At 40.9% G+C, this 27,536-nt stretch overlaps 3 protein-coding genes across 3 annotated transcripts in view; all 3 read left to right on the top strand.

Moving 5' to 3' along the window:
• Positions 1-1,656, top strand: part of LOC140343716 (ADP-ribosylation factor-like protein 13A) — a 16,968-nt gene extending 15,312 nt beyond the window's left edge. The window contains exon 10 of the mRNA XM_072430574.1: positions 260-1,656. Within this exon, the coding sequence (XP_072286675.1) occupies positions 260-327 (68 nt within the window). The 3' untranslated portion in view covers positions 328-1,656. The remainder of the gene's footprint in view (positions 1-259) is intronic.
• Positions 1,657-6,293: 4,637 nt separating this feature from the next.
• Positions 6,294-12,604, top strand: ZBTB26 (zinc finger and BTB domain containing 26). Its single transcript, XM_072430476.1, has 2 exons — positions 6,294-6,574; positions 9,786-12,604. The coding sequence occupies exon 2, from the start codon at positions 9,850-9,852 to the stop codon at positions 11,071-11,073; it is 1,224 nt and encodes a 407-aa protein (XP_072286577.1). The 5' UTR covers positions 6,294-6,574; positions 9,786-9,849; the 3' UTR covers positions 11,074-12,604.
• A 4,075-nt stretch (positions 12,605-16,679) lies between these two features.
• ZBTB6 (zinc finger and BTB domain containing 6) lies at positions 16,680-25,738 on the top strand. The gene is made up of 2 exons (XM_072430436.1): positions 16,680-16,853; positions 22,112-25,738. The coding sequence occupies exon 2, from the start codon at positions 22,123-22,125 to the stop codon at positions 23,377-23,379; it is 1,257 nt and encodes a 418-aa protein (XP_072286537.1). The 5' UTR covers positions 16,680-16,853; positions 22,112-22,122; the 3' UTR covers positions 23,380-25,738.
• Positions 25,739-27,536: the final 1,798 nt, after the last annotated feature.

The raw sequence follows: 27,536 nt of genomic DNA, 5'->3' as shown, positions 1-27,536 counted from the left end.
ATGATAAGAGCATGTACAAGGAGTTTGGTGGTCTCGGGACAGGTAGGGGCAGATTTTGGAGATGTTGCGTAGGTGAAAGTGACAGGACCTGGAAATGTTCAGAATATGGGGGGTAAATGAGAGGGCAGAATCAAAGGTGATGCAAAGATAACGTGCCTGAGGGGAGGGCCGAATAACAGTGTTATAACATTTAGGAATATGTCAGGGGGAGATTAGGAATGTGAAATATTTCTAATATTTTATGATTTCTGTCCTGCAGATCTTTACAGAAGAGCTATGCTTGCATTAAAGCTGAAGCAAGAACCCCACAGAAAGGTCAACCCATGACATGGATGGAATTATCCCCGAGTCCTCATCAATTGGCATGATGGATTAGACTGGAATAATTATCTTGTATTGATGACAACAGTCTCCATTGCAGATGAGATTAATATCAGGTGCTACAAAGTATCATATTTTATCTATCACTATTTAGACCAATGGTGGCCAACACATTATAGTGCAGAACCCGCAGCACAGAAATGTTGTGCAATAGCGGCATGCGTTCGCATGTCAACTTTCACTGTGTCAAGTTACATGGTCCATTTGGAAAGGAAGGAGTTGTGCAGCACAAAAAAATATCCTGCTGCATTTTTTATGGTACTGCAACATATACTAAAGAGATCATGCAAATAAAAGAAATCCCATCAATGTAGTTGATACAGTAATAGTAACCCTAACCCTAAAAGTAACATTGTTTTTAGTGCTATAATAATATACCCACATTGGTGTCACTGCTGTGATAATGCCCCATATTAGTATTAGTACAGTCATAAAATCCCCACATTGTTGTCAGTAAAGCAATAAAAACCCTAAATTGGTGTCAATGCAGTAATAGTACCCCCAAAGTTGGTGTCAGTGCAGTGATATTAGCCCCACCTCACATTAAGTACTAGTGTTGTCACTGCAGCAATAATAACCCATATTAGTATTTGTACAGTGTTATTATACCCACCTTATGTTAGTGAACCAAAATTAGCCCTACATTGTTGTCAATGCAGCAATATTACCCCAACATTGGTGTCAGTATAGCAATAAAACCCCCACATCAGTGTCAGTATAGCAATAAAACCCCTTGGTGTCAGTATAGCAATAAAACCCCCACATTGGTGTCAGTATAGCAATAAAACCCCACATTGGTGTCAGTATAGCAATAAAACCCCCACATTGATGTCAGTATAGCAATAAAACCCCCACATCGGTGTCAGTATAGCAATAAAACCCCCACATCGGTGTCAGTATAGCAATAAATCCCCAGGTTGTTGACAGTATAGCAATCTCAGTCCAGGTAATAGCTATTGCTCCTGGATGATGCCTACTCAAGGTTGATGCCGTGCTTTCCAAAACCAAAGATTTTCCTGCACCATTTTTAAAAGAGTAACATTTGGATAAATGTGCAGGAGAAATGCCCAGACTTACATTTTCACATATTAAACAAGCTTCTAAGAAGTTCATCCTTTTAATATATTTTAAAAATTGTGATAATCTTGTTCTGTCCCCAAATATGATTGTTACTTTTTGTTTTATTGTTGTATTTTATATATCATGTTTGTCATTGAATGTGATGTCTTTTCATGTCATATTATAACAATAAAAATGGACAATGAAACGGAAAAAGTTTTTTTTTTCTTTGATGTTTATAGTAGTCCATCCTCTTCATTACCTGGTGGGTTTAAATCACCACTTAAGAGTCACTCAGAAGAGAATATACTCAAGAACATTGGATAGGGTTTGGGTGGATTTTTTTTTTTAACAATAGTGTGATGAACGCCCTCTCAGCCCGCACCCCTGCGCATAGACTTTCCAGCACGCTCAGCAACAGTCCACGCACCAGCAGGCTGGGAAGGGCCGTCATGGGGCAATGTTACCTCTGTCACCCCCTGGAAAACACACCTTCACAGGTAGACTGCCACCATGTGCTTAGATGCACCGTTAGCCTTGGCAACCACACCTATGTTTCTTCTTCTCTCAGTAATCACAAGTCTTCAGGTTAGCAAGTTACACTATTTTTACTTAGAGCATTCAGAGATTCAGCTTACACTTTTTATAGTGTTTATTAAAAACATACAAAAACAATTACAGGTTGACAATCAAAAACCCGGCCATCCGTAATCCGGTTGTTTCAGTTTTCCAGCATCAATTTCGGATCGCATTTTCAATACAGGGGCTGTAGTACTCGGTTTGGCCACTAATGTTTTCATGGCGCTGTTCTGAAGAAACAGCTGTTAGGTCATGCTTGCTACACTAAATACACATTGAGACGTCCCTGCTGCCTGGAACTGTGCCAGATGTCCGCGGGTGCTGCAAGAGGAAGGCTGGCCTGTGTGTAGAGGTAAGTATAAAAAAAAATCCAGAATTTTCTAAAATCCGGCACACCTCAGGTCCGGTGGTTGCCAGATTTTTGATTGTCAACCTGTACAAAAAAATAAGGACTAATCAAATAATTATACCAGAACTTTAGCAACAGCATAAAATAAAAAGGTAAAACTGTGAAAAAATACTTAAGTAGTTGAGTTGAGTCCCTGGGCTCCCTGCAGTGCTCAATGTGTCAGTGTCGTTGTCCTTAGGGACATGATGGTATTAGTGAGAGCTCCCCCTGCTGGGCTTACATGGCTTTTTTTATGCCAACCACAAAGGTGGGTCTAATATAACCATCCAATGATAGCAGGGTGGGGGCAGTCTGAGGGGCAATGATTAGTGCAATGATTAGTGCAGGTTTTATGAAATACCAACCCCCAGATTAAATAATCACCACAAAATAAAGGGGTGTATCGAGACCAAAGTAGGCATGTCTGGGACTTATGGTTCACCAGGACAGGCTACATATGGTTTCTAGGCTTTCGTGAGACCTAGGAGACTAGTTCTCAAAATGGTCACCATAACAATGCAACTACAAATCAGTCAACTATTTCTTTATACAGGATAATATATTGGAAATATAAAGCTGGGTTTCAAAATAAAGCTGAAAGTTCAATCTGAGACACTCTGTTTAGCCTTGGGCTACGTACACAAGTGCAATTGTTCTCATGTGATAATCGGATGATACTTTTACGTGTGTACAGCGCACATCGTCCATCGCACGAACAACTGTCCTGGCGGATCCACGGACGATGGACGGCGAACGATCCTAATGGAAGTGAAGGGGAGAGAGCACAGCGGGGTGCCGCTCCGCCGTTCTCCCCCTCCCCTCTCCATAGAGCAGAATGGTGTTGTATGTACAGCTCTCCTTCATGCATCTTGCAGTCGTTAGTCATTAAAAAAAGGATTGTGAAAGATCTTTTCCAAGGACAATGATTGCACGTGTGTACATAGCCTTATCTGAATCCTATGAGTCTTGCAGACACAATAACCAGGCCGTCACAGCAGGTGTTGTGACCAGAGGGTCTGGAAGGACCCTGGTTGTCAGATAAAGAAATAACTGATAACGGGAAATTTATGACCCTAGTCTGCTTGAGAGACAATTTCCAGACAAAGACATTTTAAAAGAAGACAATTTTATATTTAAAGGGGAGGTCAGGAATGAATATTTTACACAATATCACAAACAGGAGTTTGAATCTTGATGAAATAGGTTCATGTGAGAGATTTGAGTGTGAGAGGTACATGGGAGAGATTGGGGGGTGGAATAGGTTCATAGGTACCCCTAAAATATTAGGGGAGGATATATTGAAAGGGGGGGGGGGGTTAAATTCATAGGAAAGATTTGGCTGTTGGAATAGGTTCATAGAAGATATTGGGGGTGGGATCGGTTCATGGTAAATATTGGGGCAGAAGGATCGATTCATAGGAGGGATTGGTCTGATGGGATAGGTTTATGGGGGATATTGAAAGCGGGGTGTTAAAGCGTACCTAAAGTTAACATTTTTACTTTATGGCTAAACAACAGTAAACACCCAGCACTACTCTACCTCCGTCCGGGGACAAAGAGGAAATCCAGGAAAACGCAGGACCAGATCGCAAGAAGAACCAGCGCCATCGAGGGATCTGTGAGATTAAAGGTAAGTGTCATTTTTATTGTTTTTAGTTTTCTTCCGCTTTAAATTCATAGCAGAGATTGATGGGATAGGTTAATAAAGGAAATTGGGGGTGGGGTGGGTCCATGGGGGATATTGAAGTGGGGGAGGTAAATTCATAGGAAAGATTTGGCTGGTGGAATAGGTTCATAGAAGATATTGAGTTGGGATAGGGGATAGGTTCATGGGATATATTGGGTGGGGGTAAGTTCATAGATAAGATTGGGGGGTAGGATCATTTCTTAGAAGATATTGGGGGTGGAATAGGTTCATAGGAGATATTGAAAGGGGGCTAGTAATATTAAATTGATAGGAGAGATTGGCCTGGTGGGATAGGTTTTTGGTAGATGTTGTAGTATAAGGATGGGTTCATAGGAGACATTGGTCTAGTGGGATATGTCCATGGAAAAATGGGGCTGATGGGTTAGGTTAATGGAGGAAATTCAGGAGTCAGGTAGGTTCATGGAAGATGTTATGGGCAGGATGGGTTCATAGGAGAGATTGGTCTGTTGGGAGGTTTAAAGAAGATATTGGGGGTTAGATAGATTAATGGGAGAGATTCAGGGGTGATATTGGGGTTGAGATGGGTTCATGAGTTGGTTTGAGGGTTGGTAGGTTCATAGGGGTCCACTGTTTGCTGCGTCTACCTATGGATGGGAGGCTCATGGAAGAAAATGGTATGGCGGGTAAGTCAATAAGGAAGGTACGTGGGAGGGATGAGGAAGAGGTGTGGAGGGAGAGTTTATTTTTTGGGAGAAAAAGGTAAGGAGAAGTAAAATGGCTGTGTTTAGGAGTAGGTAAGATAGGAGTAGGTTCAAGGGAAAGAATTGGGTAGTGATGGGGCCAGGTTTATGCAAGAAAAGTGAGGTGGTGGGGTGAGCTTGAAGAGAATGGGGGCTGGAATGATGAATTGTATAGCAGATTTTAAAGGGGTGGGAATACAAACAATTTACACATGCAACACCAAAGACTTAAAGATCGCATCCAGAGAGTTGTAATTAATGATTCATACTCTGAATGGTCTAAGGTTATTAGTGGTGTACCCCAGGGTTCAGTATTGGGACCTTTACTGTTTAACATCTTTATAAATGATATAGAGTTTGGGATTAAAAATACAATTTCTGTGTTTGCAGATGACACCAAACTATGTAATGGAATTATGTCCTTACAGGATGTTTATAATCTACAAGCAGACCTGGATGTACTGTTTGATTGGGCAACCAAGTGGCAAATGACATTTAATATAGATAAATGTAAAGTTCTGCACTTGGGAGCTAACAACATGCATGCTTCATACTGTCTAGGGGGAATACATTTGGGGGAGTCAGAAATGGAAAAGGATCTGGGGGTTCTGGTAGATCATTGACTTAATAACAGCATGCAATGCCAAGCAGCAATATCTAAGGCTAGTAAAGTACTTTCTTGTATTAAAGAGGAATAGACTGCAGAGATGGAGACATAATCCTGCCCCTGTACAAAGCATTGGTCACACCACATCTGGAATATGCAGTCCAGTTTTGGGCACCAGTTCACAAAAATGACATTGTGGGATTGGAGAGAGTGTAACTCTGATTGAACTCTGCCAGCCCTGACCTCGGATTGTTATTGACCATTCTGCCTGCTGCCAGCCCTGACCTCGGATTGTTACTGACCTGCATTTGCCTTATCCTCCTGTACCTTGCTTGATTGGACTTAACCCTTGCTGTGCTGTGCTGTTTTGAATAAACCTGATTCAAGGATATCTGGAGTTGGTTGTGGTTTGTGTGCCCAGGCGCATTACAGTAACATTCTGTTGTCTCTAAAACAAAAATTAGCCCCAACCCTATCAAATGATCTCAGGGTATTTTCTCTTCTAAGTGACTCTATACCCACAACTCACATGACTTTAGTGTGGTGGTCAGTGGGAATAATTCCTCCTACATTTCTGGCCTTTCAGATGAATGTAACCCTTACAGATAAGATCATTGGTGTCACTTAGACGGACCCGAGAGGTACACATTGCTCATGGAACCCCCAAGCAACCTCTGGAGGAACCCTGGTTGAGAAACACTGGTTTAGCATCTTCAAAATGTTCCACCATGCACCCTTTCTGCATGTGTATGCCCCATGCACTGTCAAGTCTGGCTGTTTTGTCTTCACAAAAATGGTGGCAATCATTGTAATCTTGGCACAGGACATTTTAACCTCTACTGCGTATTCATATGTTTATCCTCTCCTCCTTCTTCTCCTCCTCCTTCCTCTTTCAGCCTGTGCACTCATGAATTCTTTACACACTGGCACTCAGTTCCCCTCCTTCCTCCTGCTGCTCGTCCATTGTTATTGAGGTCCACCAGTTGCAAAGAAAAAAATCCTAAAAACTGGAAGTTTTAGCAACTGGTAAAACCAGTCCAGTGAAGGAGCTGTAAGGGCGGAAATACACATGGCAATGTATTGTTGTGAATTTGCTCTGACAACTCCCCAGCCATGATGTCACTTCCAGAGCGACGGAACAGAAGCTGGAATATGAGATTTGCAATACTAAGGTAGGATTGAGCATTGGGGGATTTGTTCGGTGGATATGGGGACACTCATGGGATTTTCCTATCCATACCTTCTATAGGAAACGGAAGAATGTGGTGCTGCAAGATTGCAATTTAAATAGAAATTGACCTGTAAGGAATACAGATGTTGCCTTTGCTGAGCTTCTTTTGGAAAAGCTGTTTCTCTGACTGTTATTTGGATTTTGGAGTTATTGACCTGTCAGATACTAATAGAGGGTGGATTGGGGATAGTTGGGGGGAGGATTTTGGATAATTGTAAGGAGCTTCCCATGTTACACACAAACATTGGATTGTGCAGTACTAGTTGTACTGAAAAACAAAAGGATTTGGCAAACAATGATGATAAAAGCAGCAATGGATTAAAGAGCCTGTTCACCAATGCCAGACGTCTAGCAAACAAGATAGGGGAGTTGGAAGCCTTAATGAGTAAGGAGAATTATAACTTAGTTGGTATTGCTGAATCCTGGCTTTGTTCTTCACATGAGTGGGCTGTCAATTTTCCTGGGTATACTCTCTTTCGTAAAGACAGTCAAACTAAAGGGTGGTGGTGATGTCTGTCTGTATGTGAGAAGTGATCTAAAAGTGAATGTGAAAGAAGAAATTGTGGATGAAACAAGTGATGAGGTTGAGGCATTATGGGTGGAGTTGAATTTGGGGATGCATAATACACAAATAATTATTGGAGTCTGCTATAGGGCCCCCAGTGCTAAGGAAGAAATGGAGAATTAACGACTAGCAGAGATAGAAAAAGCTGGAAATGTTTTAATCATGGGGGATTTTAACTACCCTGACATTGACTGGATTAATGGCACTACAGGAACTGCAAAAGGGATGAAATTTGTGAATTTAATACAAGATCATTTTTTGGTTTGGAGTTTATAGAAGCCCCAACTAGAAATGATACTCTGCTGGACCTAGTTCTTTCTAACAATGCAGAGCTTATAACAAATGTGCATGTAATAGAGAATCTGGGTAGCAGTGACGATAATATGATTTCATTTAATGTAAGCTGTAAACAGGAAGCAAAAACAGGAAAGATAAAAACATTTAATTTTAAGAGAGCAAATTTTCCATTATTAGGGTGGCTCTCTGTGACTTGGACTGGGAGACAATATTGTCCTCAAAGAATACAGAACAGAAATGGGAATGTTTCAAGTCTGTTCTACAAAAGCAAACTGAACAATATATTCCAATGGGTAATACGTTTAAGAGGCCAAAATTAAAACCTATGTGGCTGATGTTAAAAAAGCAAAAAAAAACAAGAAAATGTCATTCCAAAAATATAAAAATGAAAACTGTAAAGAAGATAACAAAAGATGTAAAAAGAAGATAAAATGTGCAAACCTTTAAAATGGAAGACAGATTGCAAAGGAAAATCCCCAATTTTTGTTTAAATATATTAATAGCAAAAGATCAGATCTGAGCATGTAGGCCCCTTAAAAGATGTCACTGGGTTGGTAACTAGGGATAAAGACAAAATATAGAAAGAAAGAAAAATAAAGAAAAAATAAACGTTTTTTTTTTTTTAGCTCTGTGTACACAAAGGAAAATGGCAGAGCTCAAGTCCAAATTCATAATAGCAAGCAATGCCACGGACTTAATTGAGTCGCTCAAAATTGATATGATTGAGAAACAGTTAAGGTTGGAGTACAATTAAGGTTGGCAAAGCACCGGGACCCAATGGATGACATCCACGTGTCCTCAAAGAGATTCTTTAACGTAACTTTAAGGTCCATAGAGAGTTAATCCTGCCCCTGTACAAAGCATTGGTCAGACCACATCTGGAATATGCAGTCCAGTTTTGGGCACCAGTTCACAAAAAGGACATTGTGGGATTGGAGAGAGTGCAGAGAAGAACAACTAAATTTATAAAAGGAATAGAGGAGCTCAGCTATGAGGAGAGATTAGCTGAATCTATTCTCCCTTGAGAATAGACGTATAAGGGGGGATATGATCACCCTGTATAAATATATAAATGGTCCATATAGAGAACTCTCTTCTCCATTATTCACTTTGAGATCATTACAAAACACAAGGGGGCGCTCTTTGTGTCTGGAGGAAAAGAAGTTTAAGCTCCGGATAAGGAATGGATTCTTCCCTGTAAGGTGTGTGATAATGTGGAATCGGCTCCATCAGGAAGTAGTTTCAGCAAGTTCTATAGATTGCTTTAGGAAAAAGCTGAAAGATTTCTAGAAGCACAGAATATAACTGGGTATTAAGGCTTTAAAGTAAAGATAACAAAGAATGTTGATCCAGGGAAAATCTGATTACCGCATGTAATCAGGAAGGAATTTTTTTCCTCTCTTGAAGAAAATTGTACCAGGGTTTTTTTGCCTTCTTCTGGGGGCATTTTTTTCACTAAGGGGAAGGAGATGCTGATCTCATGCAAGCACAGTGAGATCAGCACTATTTGTTTCCTCCTTTACAGCAAGCTACATCACCCGATCTCACACCTGCTCAGTGCGGGATTGGGTGACGTACCAAGAAAACTGAAGATGGCGGCGCCTGTTGCTTTTTCTGCACTGGGACAACGAAGAACTCCAGGACAATTGAGGAAAGGTCCAGTGCCATCGTGGGATCTGTGGGAATAAATCTAAGTATGATTTTTTTTTTTAGTATTAGTTCAGCTTTATATAAGTGTCACTTACCTTTATTTCCGCAGAGCCCTCCACAATCGGCTTCCATCCAGTTCTGTGCCGTCCTGGTTTGTTTCTTCATTCCGGTACGGAGGAACCAGCGGTCAACACCATCTTTGTCTTCTTCATCCTGCTTCTGCTTATGTCACTCTATTTTGCACTGTACAGGAACAAGATCGGGTGATGTTTCCCCCTGTAAATGTAAAAAACAAAGTGCACATGCGTGTGATAGGCACTTTCTTTTACATTGTGGGGAAAGGAGAAGAAGCAGCCTGAAGCCTCCTCGCATATGTGACATATGTGGTATCCTAGAAAGCTGTGGACTTTCCATTCAATCTTTACCACCAAAGGGGAAGAAAATCAAACACAGTACATAAAAAAAATTATATATATACAAAATTTCTTTGTACTGTGCTTGATTTTTTTATACATATAAAATATATACGCTTCTATATTCCATTTCTAGTACATAAAAAGAAATCAGTTGCAATGGTACTGAATATTCACATGGCGAGTTTAGAATCCGAAGGCTAATATGCCTATTGTTTATTTTTCAGCTCTCTTTCGGATGTTCATGTGACCAATGAGACTTGTTAGAATTCCTGCACCGCAGAACCCAAAATGTGTGAAAAAACGGGAGTGCTCCACTTCACGCTTGACAACCATGGAGACTCCATGTTGGGCAGGATGAACTCTTTAAGAGAACAGAGCAAGTTCTGCGATGTCACCGTGTACATCGATGACGCTGTTGTCCCCGGACACAAAGTGGTGTTTGCGGCAGGCTCTCCGTATTTAAGGGACCAATTCTTGCTTAGTGATTCTCAAGAAGTTCATATTTCTATACTTCAGAACTCTGAGGCTGGAAAACATCTGCTCCTGTCCTGTTACACTGGGGTTCTCGAATTCCCTGAGATGGAGCTCGTCAATTATCTGACGGCAGCCAGTTTTCTGCAGATGAGCCACGTGGTAGAGAGATGCACGCAAGCCTTGTGGAAGTTTATTAAACCAACTCAAGCTACGGTGAGGACCACGGATGGTGAAGAAGCCAAAGTGGAGGTTGTAGAACCAGAAGAAGAAATTGAAGATTCCATTCAGCCAGATTCTCCAGCCACCTCCAACTCAGAAGAGAGCACAGACAATGATGACATTCAAATTGTCAAAGTGGAGTCTATAGCTGAGGGATCCAGTGATAAATCCAAAGTAAGCCAAAGTCCATTTTTGTCTTCTGACCAGACTGCTCCGCATTCTCTAGAACCACAACACTCCCTCATCAACTCCACTGTAGAAAACAGAGCTGGAGACACGGAAACCAATCCTATACACAACTATGCTGTGTCAGATAACAGCAGTGACAACATGGCACCATCTGCTAAAGAACTATTTGGGCCCAGCAGTAGGATTTTGGACAAGACTCTTCAATGGCATCACCAGTGTCCGAAATGTACTCGAGTTTTTCGGCATTTGGAGAACTATGCCAATCATCTAAAAATGCACAAGTTGTTTATGTGTTTGTTATGTGGAAAGACATTTACGCAGAAAGGCAACCTGCACAGGCATATGCGTGTCCATGCGGGCATCAAACCATTCCAGTGCAAAATATGTGGCAAAACCTTTTCCCAGAAGTGCTCACTACAGGACCACCTTAACCTGCACAGTGGAGATAAACCTCACAAATGCAACTATTGTGATATGGTGTTTGCGCACAAACCCGTACTGAGGAAACACCTCAAACAGCTACATGGCAAAAACAGTTTTGATAATGCACACGAGAGGAGCACTCAAGATGTCAGCCTTGACTATGAAGCTTTTGCTGGCACCCATGATGGCAATGAAATAATTTCATAGAGTTTGCACAAATAAAAAGGAGAGGTTTTTTATACTTTTACAATAACGGTGTCCATTCATTCATCTTACATCTGTGCAAATGTAATGGACAACCTGGGGTTTTTACTCAAAATGGGTCTGGATAGAGCAAACATCTTGAGATGCCTCAGCATTCCATTGTTATAATAAACAATTCAAAAAGTGTGTAAATTGCAATTAAAAAATGTACTGTACCTTATTTTGGAACACCTGTGTGGAAATCCAGATGCTGCCCACCAAATGTTTTTAAAAATCAGTGTATGGACTTCACATTCATTTCAAGGTTTTAAGGGATGCATGGTAGAGAAGGGAATCTTAAAAAGAAATTATAAAATGAGTAGTATTTCAGAACCTGATCCCGGACATTTCACTCTAGGTTTTATTGATAAGTGTGGGTGGCCTTTGTATTACCAAAGCATGGTTGGACCGGCCCATTGCAAGACTGGAAGAAACCTCTAGTAGGCCCTACCAATATGTCATTATAATTTGTCATATGGGCAGGGGTAACTGGACAGCTCACCTGCTTGGAATTTCAGATGCTGCCTGCAAAATGTTTCTAAAAATCGCTATATGGAAAGGAAACTTTCACTTTTAAATTGCAAGGTTTCAAGGGATAAATGGTAGAGAAGGGAATCTGAGAATCTGAAAAGGAAATCATGAAATGAGTAGTGTTTCAGAAACTGACCCTTGACATATGACATCTTTAGAGTCTGAATTGTCTAGTTTTTATTGATAAGTGCAGGTGGCCTCTGTATTACTATTGTAGGGTCAGTCTGGCCCATCAGAGAACTGGAAAAACCTCAAGTGGGCCCAACTAATATGTCCCAAAAATGTGTGCCATTTTGGGGGCACTGGACAGCTGCTTGGCCCTCTAGTTATGTACATAGATTTGGAACACCTGTGTCAAAATCCAAATGCTAGCAACCAAATGTTTCTACTATCAAAAGTTCATGGTTTAATGAATGGATAGTAGAGAAGGGAATCTGAAGTGGGATTTATTTTATTTTAAATTGGATATTCATTTGTCAAACCTCTAGTTTGTATTACCAAGTGTGGATAGGCTTTGTATTATGGTGGGACTGGCCCACTGCAGGACCGGAAAAAACATCTGTTGGGCCCTACTGATATGTTTTTTTTTTTTTGTGCCATATAAAGGTAAGGATAGCCGTATGGTCTTCAGATGGGTCCCTGGCCCTTTCTGCCTTACAAAGACAAAGAAGGCAGGAAAGCTATGTTTTCTGGTGGGGCTTACTTCTAATATTGGCCCCCAGTTCAGCAGTCCGACCTTGTACCTGTGTTTGGGATGTTTGGTTATGAGTCCGCTGATCCTACATAACTATCTGCTGTTGAACATATTTTTTATGGATTCATTTTAGCATTTGTATGATTTTTTTGCAGGGGTTTCTTGTATAATATTTTCTGAATGTTTGTAATAATTTGTTGTAATTTGTATATAAGGTCCATGTCTCTGTTTACTTATTGCTTAAATAAAAAATGTTGTTCAAAACACAAAGCACAAGCTTCAATATTGATTTAAATGTTTGCTGAATAAAATGCTGTAACTGTCCTGCAAGTTTACTGGGGGCTATCATTATCTTACTTTTTACTTGGAGTAGAGGGCCACAATTTGTGAACCCAGTGGATGAGAGGAGATTGTGTTGGGCGGGGGAGCTGCTTCAAATTGCACCCAAACCTATATTGTGAAAATGGCTCCAACAATTATTCATGAACAGTTTTGATGATGCACACAATATATTACTCTTGGCTAATAAGCTTTTGCCATTACCCGTAATGATATGGCTGGTTTTATGCCCGGGCCCTCACCTTCCCAAGAGCCCCAATAGACAGAATGGCAGGGGGAAAGAGAGTTTAAATGCTGTGCATTGAGTATTTGCCCAAGGCCACGTTTTCTCCCAAACCATCATGTCAGTGAAATCAAATTCCTAGAATATACCTAAGTTAAATTTAAGGGTTTTATATAAATATTTTAAAATTTTTAAAATATAGAGGGTGCGGGTAGGTCACTACACACAGAATATCACTCACAGAATATTGCCTAGGTGCTGTATGAAAAACTATGAACATCAAAAATTCCAACTTAAGGCTCATAGGCAATGTTTACTGGAGAAAATATAAAACAACTTAAAAATGTGTAAAAAAATCAATTGCATATATATATATAAATATCGCAATACAATGGTTGAGGCCATTTCAGATCCCTGGCATTCTGCTAAAGGCTCAATGATGGTTCCAGCCTATATGATGCAAGTGAACGGGAGAGGTTGGAACCCTTTCCTTTCATGCAGGTGCAGCTGATGGCAGCGTGTCGCTTTTGTGTCGCTTTTAGCCACACATTTGTTGCCTGAAGAGCTGTACCATGGCCTCAGCTGTGTACAAATCTTGTTGCCCATGGTGTGGTTTGCCTCTCACCAGCAGTTTGCTGCTGGGGAGCTGCCAGACACATAGATTGGCATCCATGAAAGGGCCCCTAATATCCCATGATACATCTCCGTCCTCTTCCAGAGTTGTAAATCCCAATATGAATTGGAAAAGAAGAACTGCCGTGCTACTTCCTACCCTAGAAGGAACCCCTCTTGGACAAACATTCACCAAAAACACTCTGGGCTCTATTTTCAATTAGTAGTCTCTAAATATAAATTAGACATTCCCTCAAACATTGTGCATACTAACTGCATAGTAAGTCCAAAAAGTGCTCCCTGTGTATATATAGAAGATAACTTTATCTGTACCCATTTCAAGCACATATTTGCCTTACATGGTCCTAATCACATTGAGCTACATCAGATTTCTTCCTGAAGATGCGCTACTTGCCGTGAAACGTGTCGGGGACATCAACAATCTCTTCATACGTGTAAAGCCAGCAGCGTATTGTGGAATATTGCATTGGCAAACACTTCAATAGTGTCTGTGCACTATTCTGGGCTTCCTTGATTGGTATCTATATGGTTGAGGTACAATAAAGTATTGATTTGAAATACCTAATTAGATGGTAGTGCCAGGATAGGTTCTGGATTTCAATAAAAACATTTTGATGACTTTCTGATACAAATTTATTTTTTTGGCCTTTTACAATCCCCTTCTTTATAATTGTAATTTTATTTTAGAAGACCCTGGGTAGTGGTTGTGGTGTATAAGTATTCTGGAGAAATTCATTGTTAAACAATACTTTTACTCATTTATTCATTCTGTGACCAAATGCTGGCACCACAATTTGGCTGTGCTGCTGATTTTTTACACATACAAAGGACAATTTCTGGGGAAGCCTATGGAGGGGTGGGGAATTCACACGGACATGGGAAGAACATGCAAACTCCTTGGCTAAGATTCAAATGTGGGACCCCAGAGTTGCCCCATACAGATGTCATATTTGTGATGCTGGAAATGATCTTTCATAAATGTTTCCAGTGGCAGGAGAAGGAATGAGCACTGTTCACACAGCACTGTTTAATTCTATAGAGAGGGGAGGAGGGAAGTGGAGTCAAAGGCATCCCACTGTGCTCTCTAAAGAAAACTACAGTGGTCGCCCCTGCTCCCTTGTTCATCAATCCAGCAGCGTAGATTGATAAAAAAAGACCTGGAGATTGTAGATTTTTACCCGAGATGACCACAATTATTCATCTCAGGCAATAGTCATTCAGTGTGCATGTAGTTTAGCTATCATGCAGTTTTTAAGTTAGGTTCAGAACTTAAAAGGCAAAAGAGCAAAGGAACAAAAGTCAATACATGTCCTCCCGATCTTAAGCCGCGTACACACTTCCAATTATAGTCGTTGGAAAGGACACATGGACTGCACGATGCATGAATGAGCGCTGTACATACAGCACCGTTCTGCTCTATGGAGAGGGGAGAATGAAGGAGCGGCACCCTGCTGAGCGCTCTCCCTGTTCCCTTGCATTACATTTATTCGTCGCTCATCGTCTGTGGATCCTCCAGGACAGTCGTTCAGACGATGAGCGTCGCGCGCTGTACACACTTCAGATTCTCGTCCAATATAGCCCCTGCGTCCATTATTGGGTGAAAACCATTGGAAGTGTGTATGTAGCTTTACTGTAGGACTATTGTGACTTCAAAGCTCTTTTGGGTGTTGAAAGCTTTTTGAGATTTTTTATTTAAATAATTAATTATTTTTATATGAAGGCATTCCAGATTGTGTCCCTGGTCTATTTGTTTTTTTGTAAATTAATATAATATATATATATATATATATATATATATATATATATATATATTATTAGTAGTATTACACAATATTTATATAGCACCGACATATTACACAGCGCTTAACAACTTCTATAATCATTACACTAATGCTATGAAAATGCATCAGATGACTCTCAGCCGAAACGAGCCACAGGAAAACCTGACCTGTTTACAGAGGTCATCTGGATCCCTCCTAGCGGATCGGAATGATTGAAGGAAGGGGAGAGAGCACAGTGGGGTGCTGCTCCGTCGTTCTCTCCCGCCCCCCTTCATAGAGCACAATGGGGCTGTATGTACAGCTTTTGTTCAATCATCTTTCAGTTGTCGCTGTAAACCCCCATAAAATATTGTTTTTCAAGGACACTTATCTATTAGATGATTCTCGTCCGATAATCGCCTCAGGGCTGATATGGGAATCTGGCGTGTGTACAGCCATCCTGGCGAATCCACGAACGACAAACGATCGCAATGAAAGTGAAGGGGAGAGAGCACAGTGGGGTGCCACTCCGTCATTCTCCCCTCTCCCCTCTCCATAGAGCAGAATGACCCTGTATGTACAGTGCTCATTCATGGACCATTCACTCCTTTGTTGTTGGAAAAATCATGGCAGATCTTTTCCAGTGACATTTATTGCACGTGTGTGCGCAGTCTAGAGCTACATACACACATTTAATAATTGTCGTTGTAAACAAACAATTAACGACCGATCGTTTAATAATTGTTAACAAAAAAGTACACAAAGACAGGCCAACGATGGCGATGAACGAGGAATGTCGCTGGAGACAAAAAACCATCCTGGCGACAATCGTTCGCTATTGTGTGTACAGTCGTTTAGTGATCGTGGATTGTTCTGCGGTACACTTTCTCAGGTACACATCCTGCATCGTTCGAAAATCGTATCTAGTGTGTGTACACTATTGGTGAATTATATGTGAACGATCATATCATTACCGCATGTACATTATACGTTTGTTCATGAATAATCATTAACTGTTGTTAGTCGTTCATTTTCTAACAACAATTATTGCACGTGTGTGGCTAGCCTGTTCCTCTAAGGGGCTTAAAGTCTAATGTACAGAGGTTGTCTGCTATTTACATGCTTGTTTTAGGTATTGATGGGGTTAAAGGAGCTTGTTGAAAAGAAAAAAGGGTGGCGGTGCTTTTTTTGTGATGCAATTCAATTGTTTTTGTGCTGTTGTAGGAGCCTGAAGGCGAATCTGGTGTGTGAGTGTGTATGGTTTCACAGGTTATGCTGGGAAGGGATTGAAGGATTAAAAAAACCCTCCAAGGGAATCTGTAAAAGCCTTTTTAGAATGGTGGGGGTTGGAAGGAACTGCTCTTTGCAGGATGGTAAATTCAATCTAGTCTCTTGTTTCCAGCAGGAAAGGTTTGGAGAGAGCACCAGGAAGTAGTTTTCTCAGCTAGAGGAAAGCGGTGGAGAGCATAAAACTGGATTATCTGGGATCTCAGAGATTTTTGGAGAGTTGAATTGTGGAATGAGAACTTTTATATGATAACCGGTGGCGTGATCTGACAAGCCGGTAAGATGACTGTATTTTTGTGTGTTTTGCTTATTTAAAGCACTGCGTGAGATTAAATTACTGCAGGAATTATGGTGGCCAGAAATTCTAGGTTTATACAATTAAATTGGGCTATTCATATAGATCTGGCAATGTCGTGTTCCTCTCTGCATAGCCCAATATGTGAACAAGCCCAACAAATCTAATTTTCTATACATTATTAAGTTTACATGGCAGAACTTTATCATAGCCTGTGGGAAAAAAAAAATGGAAAGTAATATTAAACAAAAAAGCCACCATGTAGTCTCCATGGAGCAATGACCATGCAGTGCCCTTGTTTGCTGGAGTCCCCGATTTGCTGGATTGATTTTATGGTCCCCTGTGTCCATTTTATGTGTCTCCGCCTCCAGTCGCCTGTGTCTAAAAATTTTAGATCATGCAAACACTACTTCAAGGACTATACCCCAAGATTATATATAAATATATATATCAGTGCTCAACCCAGACATTTTTTTAAGCTGGGTGGGAAGAAATTGTAGATAGGTGGCAGCCCCTGTATTGAGACCAAACTCCTTAGTAACCACCCAAAAACAGCCGGGTGGGTGCTGAAACGTACTGGGTGGTGCGCCCAGCTAAAAGGGCCTGGGGAGAACCCTGTGTATGTGTGTATATATATATGTATGTATGTATATGTATATGTATATATATATAAATCAAGGGGCATGCCATGATGGTGCCCAGGGCAGCAAGAAAAGTGCATTGGCACAGCAGTGCTCCAGTCATTGTTGGCAACACTCCAGTGACAGAATCAGTATGCAGAGCAGAGAAATACTTACCTGTTGTCATGCATCGTTCCCTCTTGGATAAGTAGGGCACCACTGCTTTGCTGGCGACATCAGTCCTTTCCTGTGTCACTGTCTGTATATGTCTGTCATTTGTAACCTCTGTTTAATGTACAGTGCTGTGTACTATGTTGGCGTTATATAAATCCTGTTTAATATTATATATATTGCGACACCAATGCAGGATTGGTGGTGGAAGGGAGATTTATTTGCCCAAGATCTCTGAGCTCTGGTGAGAGACACAGACAGGTGGTCTGTTTGAGGGAGCTCAGCTTAAGACACAGACAGGTGGTCTGGGTGAGTGAGCTCTCTGCTTGGGGACACAGACAGGTGGTCTGGGTGAGTGAGCTCTCTGCTCACAGACAGGTGGTCTGGGTGAGTGAGCTCTCTGCTTGGGGACACAGACAGGTGGTCTGGGTGAGTGAGCTCTCTGCTTGGGGACACAGACAGGTTGTCTGTGTGACAGAGCTCTCTGCTTGGCGACAGACAGGTGGTCTGTGTGAGTGAGCTCAAGTCGGTCTGTGTGAATGAGTTTAAAAGTGAGTAGAAGGTTGCTGAAAGTTTGGTTTTGAGCTGACAGGGAGAAGCCCTCTAGCTGATAGACAGGAACGTTCTATGTTTAGTAAGTGCCGGACAGACGAGGTTTTCTTTTGCTATTTTGTTATTTTATCTGCAACCTTCAATAAACCTGGCTACAGGTCAGCTTAACACTTATACCTCGGTGTGTGATCTGAATTGGATGAACCAGACAAGTGTCCTTTAACAGCAGCAAAGGCGATATACAATATATACATTCCATAAGCAGAGGAGCAACGCTTTCTCTTGTTTGGTGATCTGCAGGCACTCCAACTAACCCTCTTGCTCCTTTTGTTTTACCCCTGCCAGTACAAAAATCCTTTTATTTCTTATATACCTGGCCAGTCTACCTGTATAGATTCCAGATGTCCCAGGTTGGGCAGGACAGACCTGATTTGTTCATAGATGCATAACATACAGCAAATGTATTTTGCTGTTTCACTAGTGGTCCTAAAGTGTTGAATGCATTTCTGCAAAAAAATCTCCATTTGTTTTTTGCTATTTGCTGGACTTGTATTATGCAAATGAGAAATACAATTAGATGCCAATCAGGCTGTCTGTCATCTAGCAAAAGTCTATTCAATGTTTGGTTTTGTATTTGAGACCCCCTGCAGTTGTAATCCAGCCAGCTAGGATACATTTGCAACACAGATTTATCATTTAGGATAGGACAAATTTTCACCCTATACAGAGATTCAATTTACTAGTGGTTGTCATTGGGTTTTATTCTGGTGCAGGGCAACTTGCGAACAGCTTAAAGCGAACTTAAACTCAACTTTTTTATTTTACGTAAAAGGGTAGACAATCCTTATATATAAAGTAAAATTGTAATGTTTTAAGTTCAACACCCTTTTTTTAAAGCCTCTTTAAGTTTTGATCGCTCCAGGATACCTACATCACACATACCAGGAGGCATTTGGCTGCTCCTTCTGCCTATGGCCGATCGCAGACATGCACAGAAGGGGCATTTTTTCCACTGCGCAGTGAGATTGGCTCTTTTTTTTTTTTTTGCCTTTTACACCGTGCCAGGTTATGTGATCCCGCACCTGCGCAGTGCAAGATTAGGTGATGTAGCAAGAAGACCAGAAAAGAACCAGTACAAAGAATTGCAGTACGTCGTGGGACCACATTGTGGAAAGGTCCAGCACCATAGAGGCATTTGGGAGATTAAAGGTAAGTGTTTTTTTATTTTTTTTTTAGTAATAAGTCATGCTGCTCCACCTTAGCATTGCCTTACTGTGTAAGAATATTAATAAATGTCCAGCTTCGTAGGTGAACATGACCCCAAATTGCTCATTGCTCAAGAAACCCCCAGCAACCTCTGGAGGAACCCTGGTTGAAAAACACTGCTTTACACATCCAACCAGCTTTTGCTACATTGCATACATTTGGTATCCCCTTAAAAATCAGTGGTCCCCAAACTGCAGCCTGAGTAACATTATTAGATCAATGCTTTTAAGTACAGTATTTGCAAATATGTGCAACCGAAATTCCTGTTGTTGAAAAAGTTTAGTTTTATTTTGGCTAACTCGAAGTGACCTTTCTGTACTGATTTGTATATTGCCCTAACTGTAGTCTAGTTTTATACAGATCAGAGTGGCTTTTTTAGAGTTTAAGCACTGTCCCTGCTGGGGAGATTTGCTGTAGCTTTTCTAGTTTTTCCTGGTGACCATAGTCATTGGTACTCCAAATCATAGGGGGGGGGGGGGTGTACATTTTTGAAAACAGCAGCAATTTGACACAACAGCAATTGAGGTGGAAATCATCCAATGGGGATACTGTTAGGAGGCGCTTATCTGGCTGGCAATCCTGTGCTGTGTGCCATTGCAGAATATTTATTATATACCCTGTTTATTTTGTCAAGTGATGTCACTTGCAGCAGCGAGGAAAACAAGAAAATATCAGCATCTTCTGCTTCCCTTTAGCTGTGCAACCTGAGATGTACTTTCCTGGCATCCCCACTACATACTTTGAGGCTGTGCACAGCTGAAGGGGGTTTAGAAGTAGATGGGTCCCTGGCTTTATCCTGCCCTGCTGGGACTTCATAGCCTCTCTTCTCCCAGTCACCAGTGTCTGTTGTAGCATTAAGCTGGGCTGACTTGCTGCTGGTTTGTGTATTTGTTAATCTTAAGCTGCATACACACGTGCAATTATAGTTGTTGGAAAAGATCTTTCACAATCCTTTCCAACGACTAAGCACTGCACAATGCATGAACGAATGCTGTACATACAGCACCGTTCTACTCTATGGAGAGGGGAGGGGGAGAACCACGGAGCAGCACCCTGCTGAGCGCTCTCCCCCTACCTTTGCATTAGGATCACTCATCGTATATCATCTGTGGATCCACCAGGACAGTTGCTTGGACGATGGGCGCTGTACACACACCAGATTCTCATCTGGGATCAACGATCGTACCATTGAGAACCATTGGATGTGTGTACGTAGCTTTACTGTTGCTGACTCGGTGGACTGATTACCCATGTATGACCTCTGACTCGGCATTCTGCTGAAATCCTGTGTACTGCATTATCTCCAGGCTCCTGGTCCTCGGCTAGCCCTTCCCCAGATGCCCACCTATGCAGAAAGAAGTCCTGGGGGCAACTGTATACGTAGAGGTGCAACTATCCTCCTAAGGCTGAGCAAAGCCTTGCTATAGGTGAAGAGTGCAGCCTTAGATTTGAGGACTGGCATCTGGAGAGCACTGGTGCTGGATAGGGAATTACAGATACTTGTTCTGGTGAACATTAGGAGAAGGTTTACCTAACTTTGGAGAGATTAATACAATAGGAAATGGAAAAAAAAAGACACAGATCACCAAAAGAAAAGATAATCCTTCCCTTCTTCAGTAATGACTGAAAAATGGGTTTAGGTCTGCTTTGAGGAGAAAAGGTGAGTATATGTATGCAGTGTATACTAATGACTTGCTGCTCATTATTTTGCAGTGCAGTGCCTGTATTGGATGTTGTGCCATGTCGACCTAATTCAAGTTGGGATGTATAGTATCATTGTAATTTCCAATGTTGGGTTTGCTTTAAAGAACACAAATAAATGTATGCAGGAATTTTTTTTTTTTTGCTTTCTGGGGCAACTTGAGTATCCCTTTTCTTGGGTACAAAGTCTAACCCCCCTTCCCCCTATAGAGACAATAGGTCTTCCTGGTATGCAAATGTTAGGTGTGTGCTTCAGGTGTGTTTTACATTTGTAATCTCTTTGTCTATCAGTTTTGAGGTCCGCTGTCCCTTAAGCATGGCTTATTTTAACCAACTGTAACCAACAACATTTCCAGTCCTCTTTTTGGAAACAGAATGATTAGGCTTTTTTGGTCAATATCTATCAAAGTATAGATGTTGCATTGTGTGTATGAACGACTAAACAAATACGGATTGGATATAGATTCAAGAGTATTATACAAGTTTTTCCAATTGGAAAATCAGGCCAGTGGGTTTATGGAAACAAAAAAATGCAGTACATCTGCACATGTGTACTAAGCTTTATTTTCTACCTCAGTGACAATGGTGACAATAATGGTGACAATATTGAGAAGAGGAACCTCCTTATAGGGGACAAGCCACAATATAAAATTAACAGAGATAGGGATGGATTCATTAAAGCTCTCTTTTAAAAAAGCAATTGCTATTGACAAATGTTTTCAAGCCTGAACCAGATCCATTTCAGATTCCTGGATTATCCAGGTTTCCCCATGATAGTCTGTCTTCTGAAGTCTTAGAGAGTTTTAATAAATTGTGGCCAAAGTGTCAATCATTTCCCACTTCCTTTGTTTTTAAATGCATTTTAACCTCATTGCATTTGCAATGCATTTTTCTGCAACCAAATTTTATTCTTTTTGTTCAATCCTTTAGGGTTTTACACAATGACTGACTCTGAAGTCCTTCACTTCCGCTTTGAGCAGCAAGGAGATGGAATCTTGCACAAGATGAACATCCTCCGGGAGCAAAATCTGTTTTGCGATGTGTCCATATATATTAATGATGCTGAGTTCCATGGACATAAGGTGGTCTTCGCTGCCTGCTCAGCCTTTATGAGGGATCAATTTTTGCTGAACCAGTCCAGGCAAGTTCATATCACCATACTGCAAAATGCAGATGTGGGTCAGCAGCTGCTGCTTTCTTGTTACACTGGGGTTTTGGAGGTAAAAAGAACAGAACTCTTGAAATACCTAACAGCAGCCAGTTACCTTCAGATGGTCCATATTGTAGAGAAATGCACTGAAGCTCTTTCTAGGTACCTACAAAGTGAGAATAGCGATAACGTTGTGGTAATGAAGCCAGAAGAAAACCCTGCCAGCGAACCTCAAACTGAAAATGCTAGCAGTCCAGACAAAGACTGCGAGATCATTGAATTGTCAGAAGACGACCAGTTAAATTTAGATTATCAAGTTAAAAAAGAGGAAATTGATCAAGAACAGTTGCAGAGCCCAGTGCCTAAAAATGATGATCTCCCAGCTGTGGATAATAATTATAAAGACAGCGAAATTTGTGTTTTCCAAATGGGCTCCATGTCTGATAATACTAATAATGTAGATGGTGATCAGTTCCCTCAACCGTGCACTTCCTCAAAGTCCAATATCTACTTTTCCGACACACAGCATTCCATAATCAACTCAACTGTGGAAAATCGTGCAAATGAACTACCAGGTGGTTCTTACCTGAGTTACGGGGAAGGGGGTGAAACATCTGCTGGTACAATACAGGGGCTTCAGAATACAGCACAATGGGCCAGCTCCTGGAGACATCAGTGTCCAAAGTGCCCCCGCGATTTCCTCCACTTGGAGAACTACCTGCGACACTTGAAGATGCACAAAATGTTCTTGTGTTTGCAGTGTGGAAAGACGTTTACGCTGAAAAAGAACCTGAATCGACATATCCGTGGACATATGGGGATAAGGCCCTTTCAGTGCTCGGTGTGTTTGAAGACTTTTACTGCCAAGAGCACCCTACAGGACCACCTCAACATTCACAGCGGGGACCGACCTTACAAGTGTCATTGTTGTGACATGGATTTCAAGCACAAGTCAGCCTTAAAAAAACACTTGAATTCAGTTCATGGGAAAGGTGGGGGAGATAAGTCGAACATGGACATTACAAAAGTTACTATAGAATATGATTAGGGTATGCTGCAGAGGATTGCAATGCATTTTACTGAACCATCCTGCATTTAAAGCTCCCTTTTCCATGTCCATATAGGTTAAAGTAACAGGGTCACCGGGGCCACCATACCCAAACTTTAGTTAATAGGAGTGAGAAATGACGGCCCTGTGTAAGCTTCAACTTGACTTGTCCAAGCTTACACAGAGCCCGGGGACTCTGTCCCTGTCCAATGTGACACCAAACAAGATCAATCACCACCATTTTCATATAGGGGAAATAGAGTGAGAACTTACGTGAACCTATAGCTTACTTTTATTCACTTAAAAACTGTCACCAAACAATTTATTTTAACAAAAAAACTTCCTATAGGGTTATATGTGCATTGCACTTGTTTATGTATGTTTTTACTTTTGAAAACTCCCTTTTGTAGATAGCTCAAAGCCCCGAGGCTGCTGCTGCTGGTCACCACCATTTTGGATGTAAAGTCCGCAGTCAAAGCAGACTCATAATTTATTGCATTTTCCTTTGTTCCTACCTAAGCTGCTACATAAAAACTTTTAAACGCTCCACATGGAAATGAGAGCTGCCATAGCCAGACCACAAAAGCTGTTAGAACTGGGGATGGCACAAAACAATTATATTTCCATTATTCTATGACAGTTCATGTTCCCTGGGTTATTACATTGCATTACAGTAGGGAATGTAGCATTGTGCGGCTTTTATCACTCACCGCTGTCCTGATCTGGTGACACTAATCTATGCAGACAGCACTGGCAAAGTGATTTCCTACCAGATGGTGTCTGCAAGGATTCAGTGCCAACACTTACCAGAGCCAAAAGTATTGGTCAGCAGCTTCTTTTAGCTAAATAACCTCTGAACATCATTAACCTATTTTACTGAGCCCTCACTAACCACCAACAAATTGGGGCATTTACCACTGACTTTCTCCGAAGGGGGCATTTTACTACTGACCCCCTCGGAAGTGGGGTATTTCACCACTGACCACTTTTTATATCCTGGACAAATTATTGACCACTGCACTCTGCTACTCTGTACATTGTTCAGTCTTGTGTGCTGCATATGGTAAGCTGTGCTGTATGTTTTATATTCTTACCACTGAACTCTGTAAACGCTGCACATTACATACTTCTGACCTTTCTCTTGACAGCTGCTGCTTAGTAGGTAACAGTGCTAATTTTTTTTTTTTTTATGTATTCTGTGTACAGACATATGTAATAGATGAATTTATATTTCTTTTTGAAACGTTTTCCTGGGGTTTACATGCATCTAAGTTTTTGGCATATTTTTTTTTCGGGGGTGGACACTGTGGCATATGGGTGTATGGGTACAGCAAGAAGGCTTGGGTTCTATTTAGCTATAACCCTTTATGCCACTCCCACTATATGCCACAGTGTACTACATGAAGAGCCATTTCTCCTCTCCTAGATGCCCAAGCGTGCTCCAAGTCTTTCACATTTCAAGCAGTGCCCCTGCAAACAAAGTTGTAATGAAAATTTTGGGTTTGGACCACTGTCTTTTTTTAAATATTCACAGACCCTCAAAAAATTATTTTTCTTTGTGCACTTTAAATGCAGGCCTCACTTGGACTGCATGTAAAACAAAGTTTTGCCCAAGAGTTCGGGGCAAGGCTGAGATAGGGCCCAAGAGTTGGGGGGAAAGGCTGAGATTGGGCCCAAGAGTTGGGGGGAAAGGCTGAGATTGGGCCCAAGAGTTGGGGGGAAAACTGAGATTGGGCCCGAGAGTTGGGGGCAAGGCTGAGATTGGGCCCGAGAGTTGGGGGCAAGGCTGGGATTGGGCCCTGAGAGTTGGGGGCAAGGCTGAGGTTGGGCCCCATGTTCGAGGCAATGCTGAAATTGGGCTTGAGAGTTCGCGGCAAGGCTGAGGTTGGACCCAAGAGTTCAGGACAAGGCTGAGGATGGGCCTGAGAGTTCAGGGCAAGGCCAAAGTTGAACATGGGAGTTCAAGGCCATAAAACAAAAAAAAAAAATTACCATGCTTATGGGCATTAAAAACAAGGTTGCTATTTTTGTGGATTTTTTCATCAGATTGTAAATGTGATAACATAATGCAACAAATGACTTTTTGGAGTTTTATGTATTTCCATAATACAATATATATTATGCATTCTCTGTTCGGCCTCTAACTTGATCATACATTTGCCAGTGGCAAAATAATACCCATAGGGCGGTATGATTATTTTGTTGAAATAGTAAATCTTGTGAATTATATTTGTCACTGTGTGTAAAATCAAAAAAAACAAAAACATGTTAAAACAGAATTAAAATTTCTTGTAAGAAAATATTTTTAAAAATGAGCTGCAATAAATATTTCTGCTGAAACATAATGTCTTTATGATTATCCAGGATCATTGTTTTTATTGGCAGCGATTGATTCTTCACCAGGTAATTTTTCTGTGAACATAGTGAATAAATGAGTAAAACAAAACACATAGCATAGAGCAGCCTTTCTCAACCTTTTTTTTTTTTTACATTAGGGAACCCTTGAAATAAGTTTAAAGTCCTCAGGGAAACCCCTTCTATGATTACTATATGCACAGCTAACATTACATTAGTGTGGTGGTCAGTGGGAAGAATTCCTCTTACATTGCTGGTCATTGGGAAGAATGTCACCCTTACAGATGGTCAAAAAGATCATTGGGGTCATTTAAACTGACCAGAGAGGTACAAATTTCTTATTGCTCAAAGAATCTACTAGATTGTAAGCTCTTCGGGGCAGGGTCCTCTCCTCCTGTATCACTGTCTGTATTAGTCTGTCATTTGCAACCCCTATTTAATGTACAGAGTTGCATAATATGTTGACGCTATATAAATCCTGTTTAAAAATAATAATAAAAAAACCCTAGCAAACTCTGGAGGAACCCTGCTTGAGAAACACTGGTATAGATTGTTTTAGATCCCCTCATTTATTATCTGCTAGTGATGACTGGCACTTGAGTAGACTATAATAACTTTTAGGTTGATGGATATGGGATCCAGTAATATAAAGATATATGGATTTCAGGGTAGGACAGGACCCAGCCACATTGTTTTTTTTTTTTTTTGTTTTTTTTTTTCAGCTTCGATTGTCCCATGGTATTTTGTTCACATTTGTACACACATGTCTGAATTTGTTATCTGAGAATGTGTATCTGAGAATGAAAAATGTATTATTGTTGAGATTGAAGGAAAATTTAAAGGTCAAATATAAAAAAAAAAAATCCCAACTAGGCATGCCCTTTTTTGCAGAAAGGAAAGGTGATGTTCCTTCTGCAAAAAATAAATTTACTTGCCTGATTGTAATTTTTTATTATTGTTAATAACCTGTCCTCGCTCTTTCACCAGTGCCACCATCTTCTTCTGATCCTTTTCTGTGTGTTGTATCTTGGGTCATCCTAATTGACCTGTGGTCAATCATGTTCAACCGTCAGGGAAATAAACATATCCCCGATATAAAACCCTATGGACATAGTTGTTCCAGAGGAAGGCAAAAAAAAAATCCCCTGGTACAATTTGCTCCAACAGGGGAAAAAAATTCCTTCCTGATTCCATGAGGCAATCAAATGTTCTCTGGATCAACAGTCTCTGTTATCTTTACTTTAAAGCCTTAATCCCCAGTTATATTCTGTGCTTCTAGAAATCATCCAGCTTTTTCTTAAAGAAATCTATAGAACTTGCTGAAACTACTTCCTGAGGGAGCTGATTCCACATTATCACACACCTTACAGTGAAGAATCCCTTCCTTATCCGGAGCTTAAACTCTTTTCCTCCAGAAGCAGATTGCCCTCTTGTTCTTTGTAATGATCTCAAAGTGAATATTTGGGAAGAGAGTTCTCTATATGGACCATTTATATATTTATACAGGGTGATCATATCCCCCCTTATACGTCTCTTCTCAAGGGAGAATAGATTCAGTTCAGATAATCTCTCCTCATAGTTGAATGTTACTGCCAGGGTCAGAGAGAGCCCAGCTGCACTGTCTATTTTTGCTTCAATTATCCCATGATGTTTTGTTCAAGTGAAGCACCCCTGGTTTTACAAAAAAATAGCCATCAATCCAAATTTGTTACCATGTGCTTCTGAGAATAAAAATTGACAAATGTATTGTTGTTGTGATTAAAAATTCTCTGCAATAATACAAGAATATATATATATCTATT

This window comes from Pyxicephalus adspersus, chromosome Z, assembly GCF_032062135.1.
Source record: "Pyxicephalus adspersus chromosome Z, UCB_Pads_2.0, whole genome shotgun sequence".
In the NCBI taxonomy this organism is placed as follows: Eukaryota; Metazoa; Chordata; class Amphibia; order Anura; family Pyxicephalidae; genus Pyxicephalus; species Pyxicephalus adspersus.
This window is presented reverse-complemented; position numbering and strand designations above follow the sequence as displayed.

Bases quoted from the DNA above. Each gene is read 5' to 3' on its own strand.
- ZBTB26 (XM_072430476.1), top strand. From the start codon at position 9,850: ATGTGTGAAAAAACGGGAGTGCTCCACTTCACGCTTGACAACCATGGA.
- ZBTB6 (XM_072430436.1), top strand. From the start codon at position 22,123: ATGACTGACTCTGAAGTCCTTCACTTCCGCTTTGAGCAGCAAGGAGAT.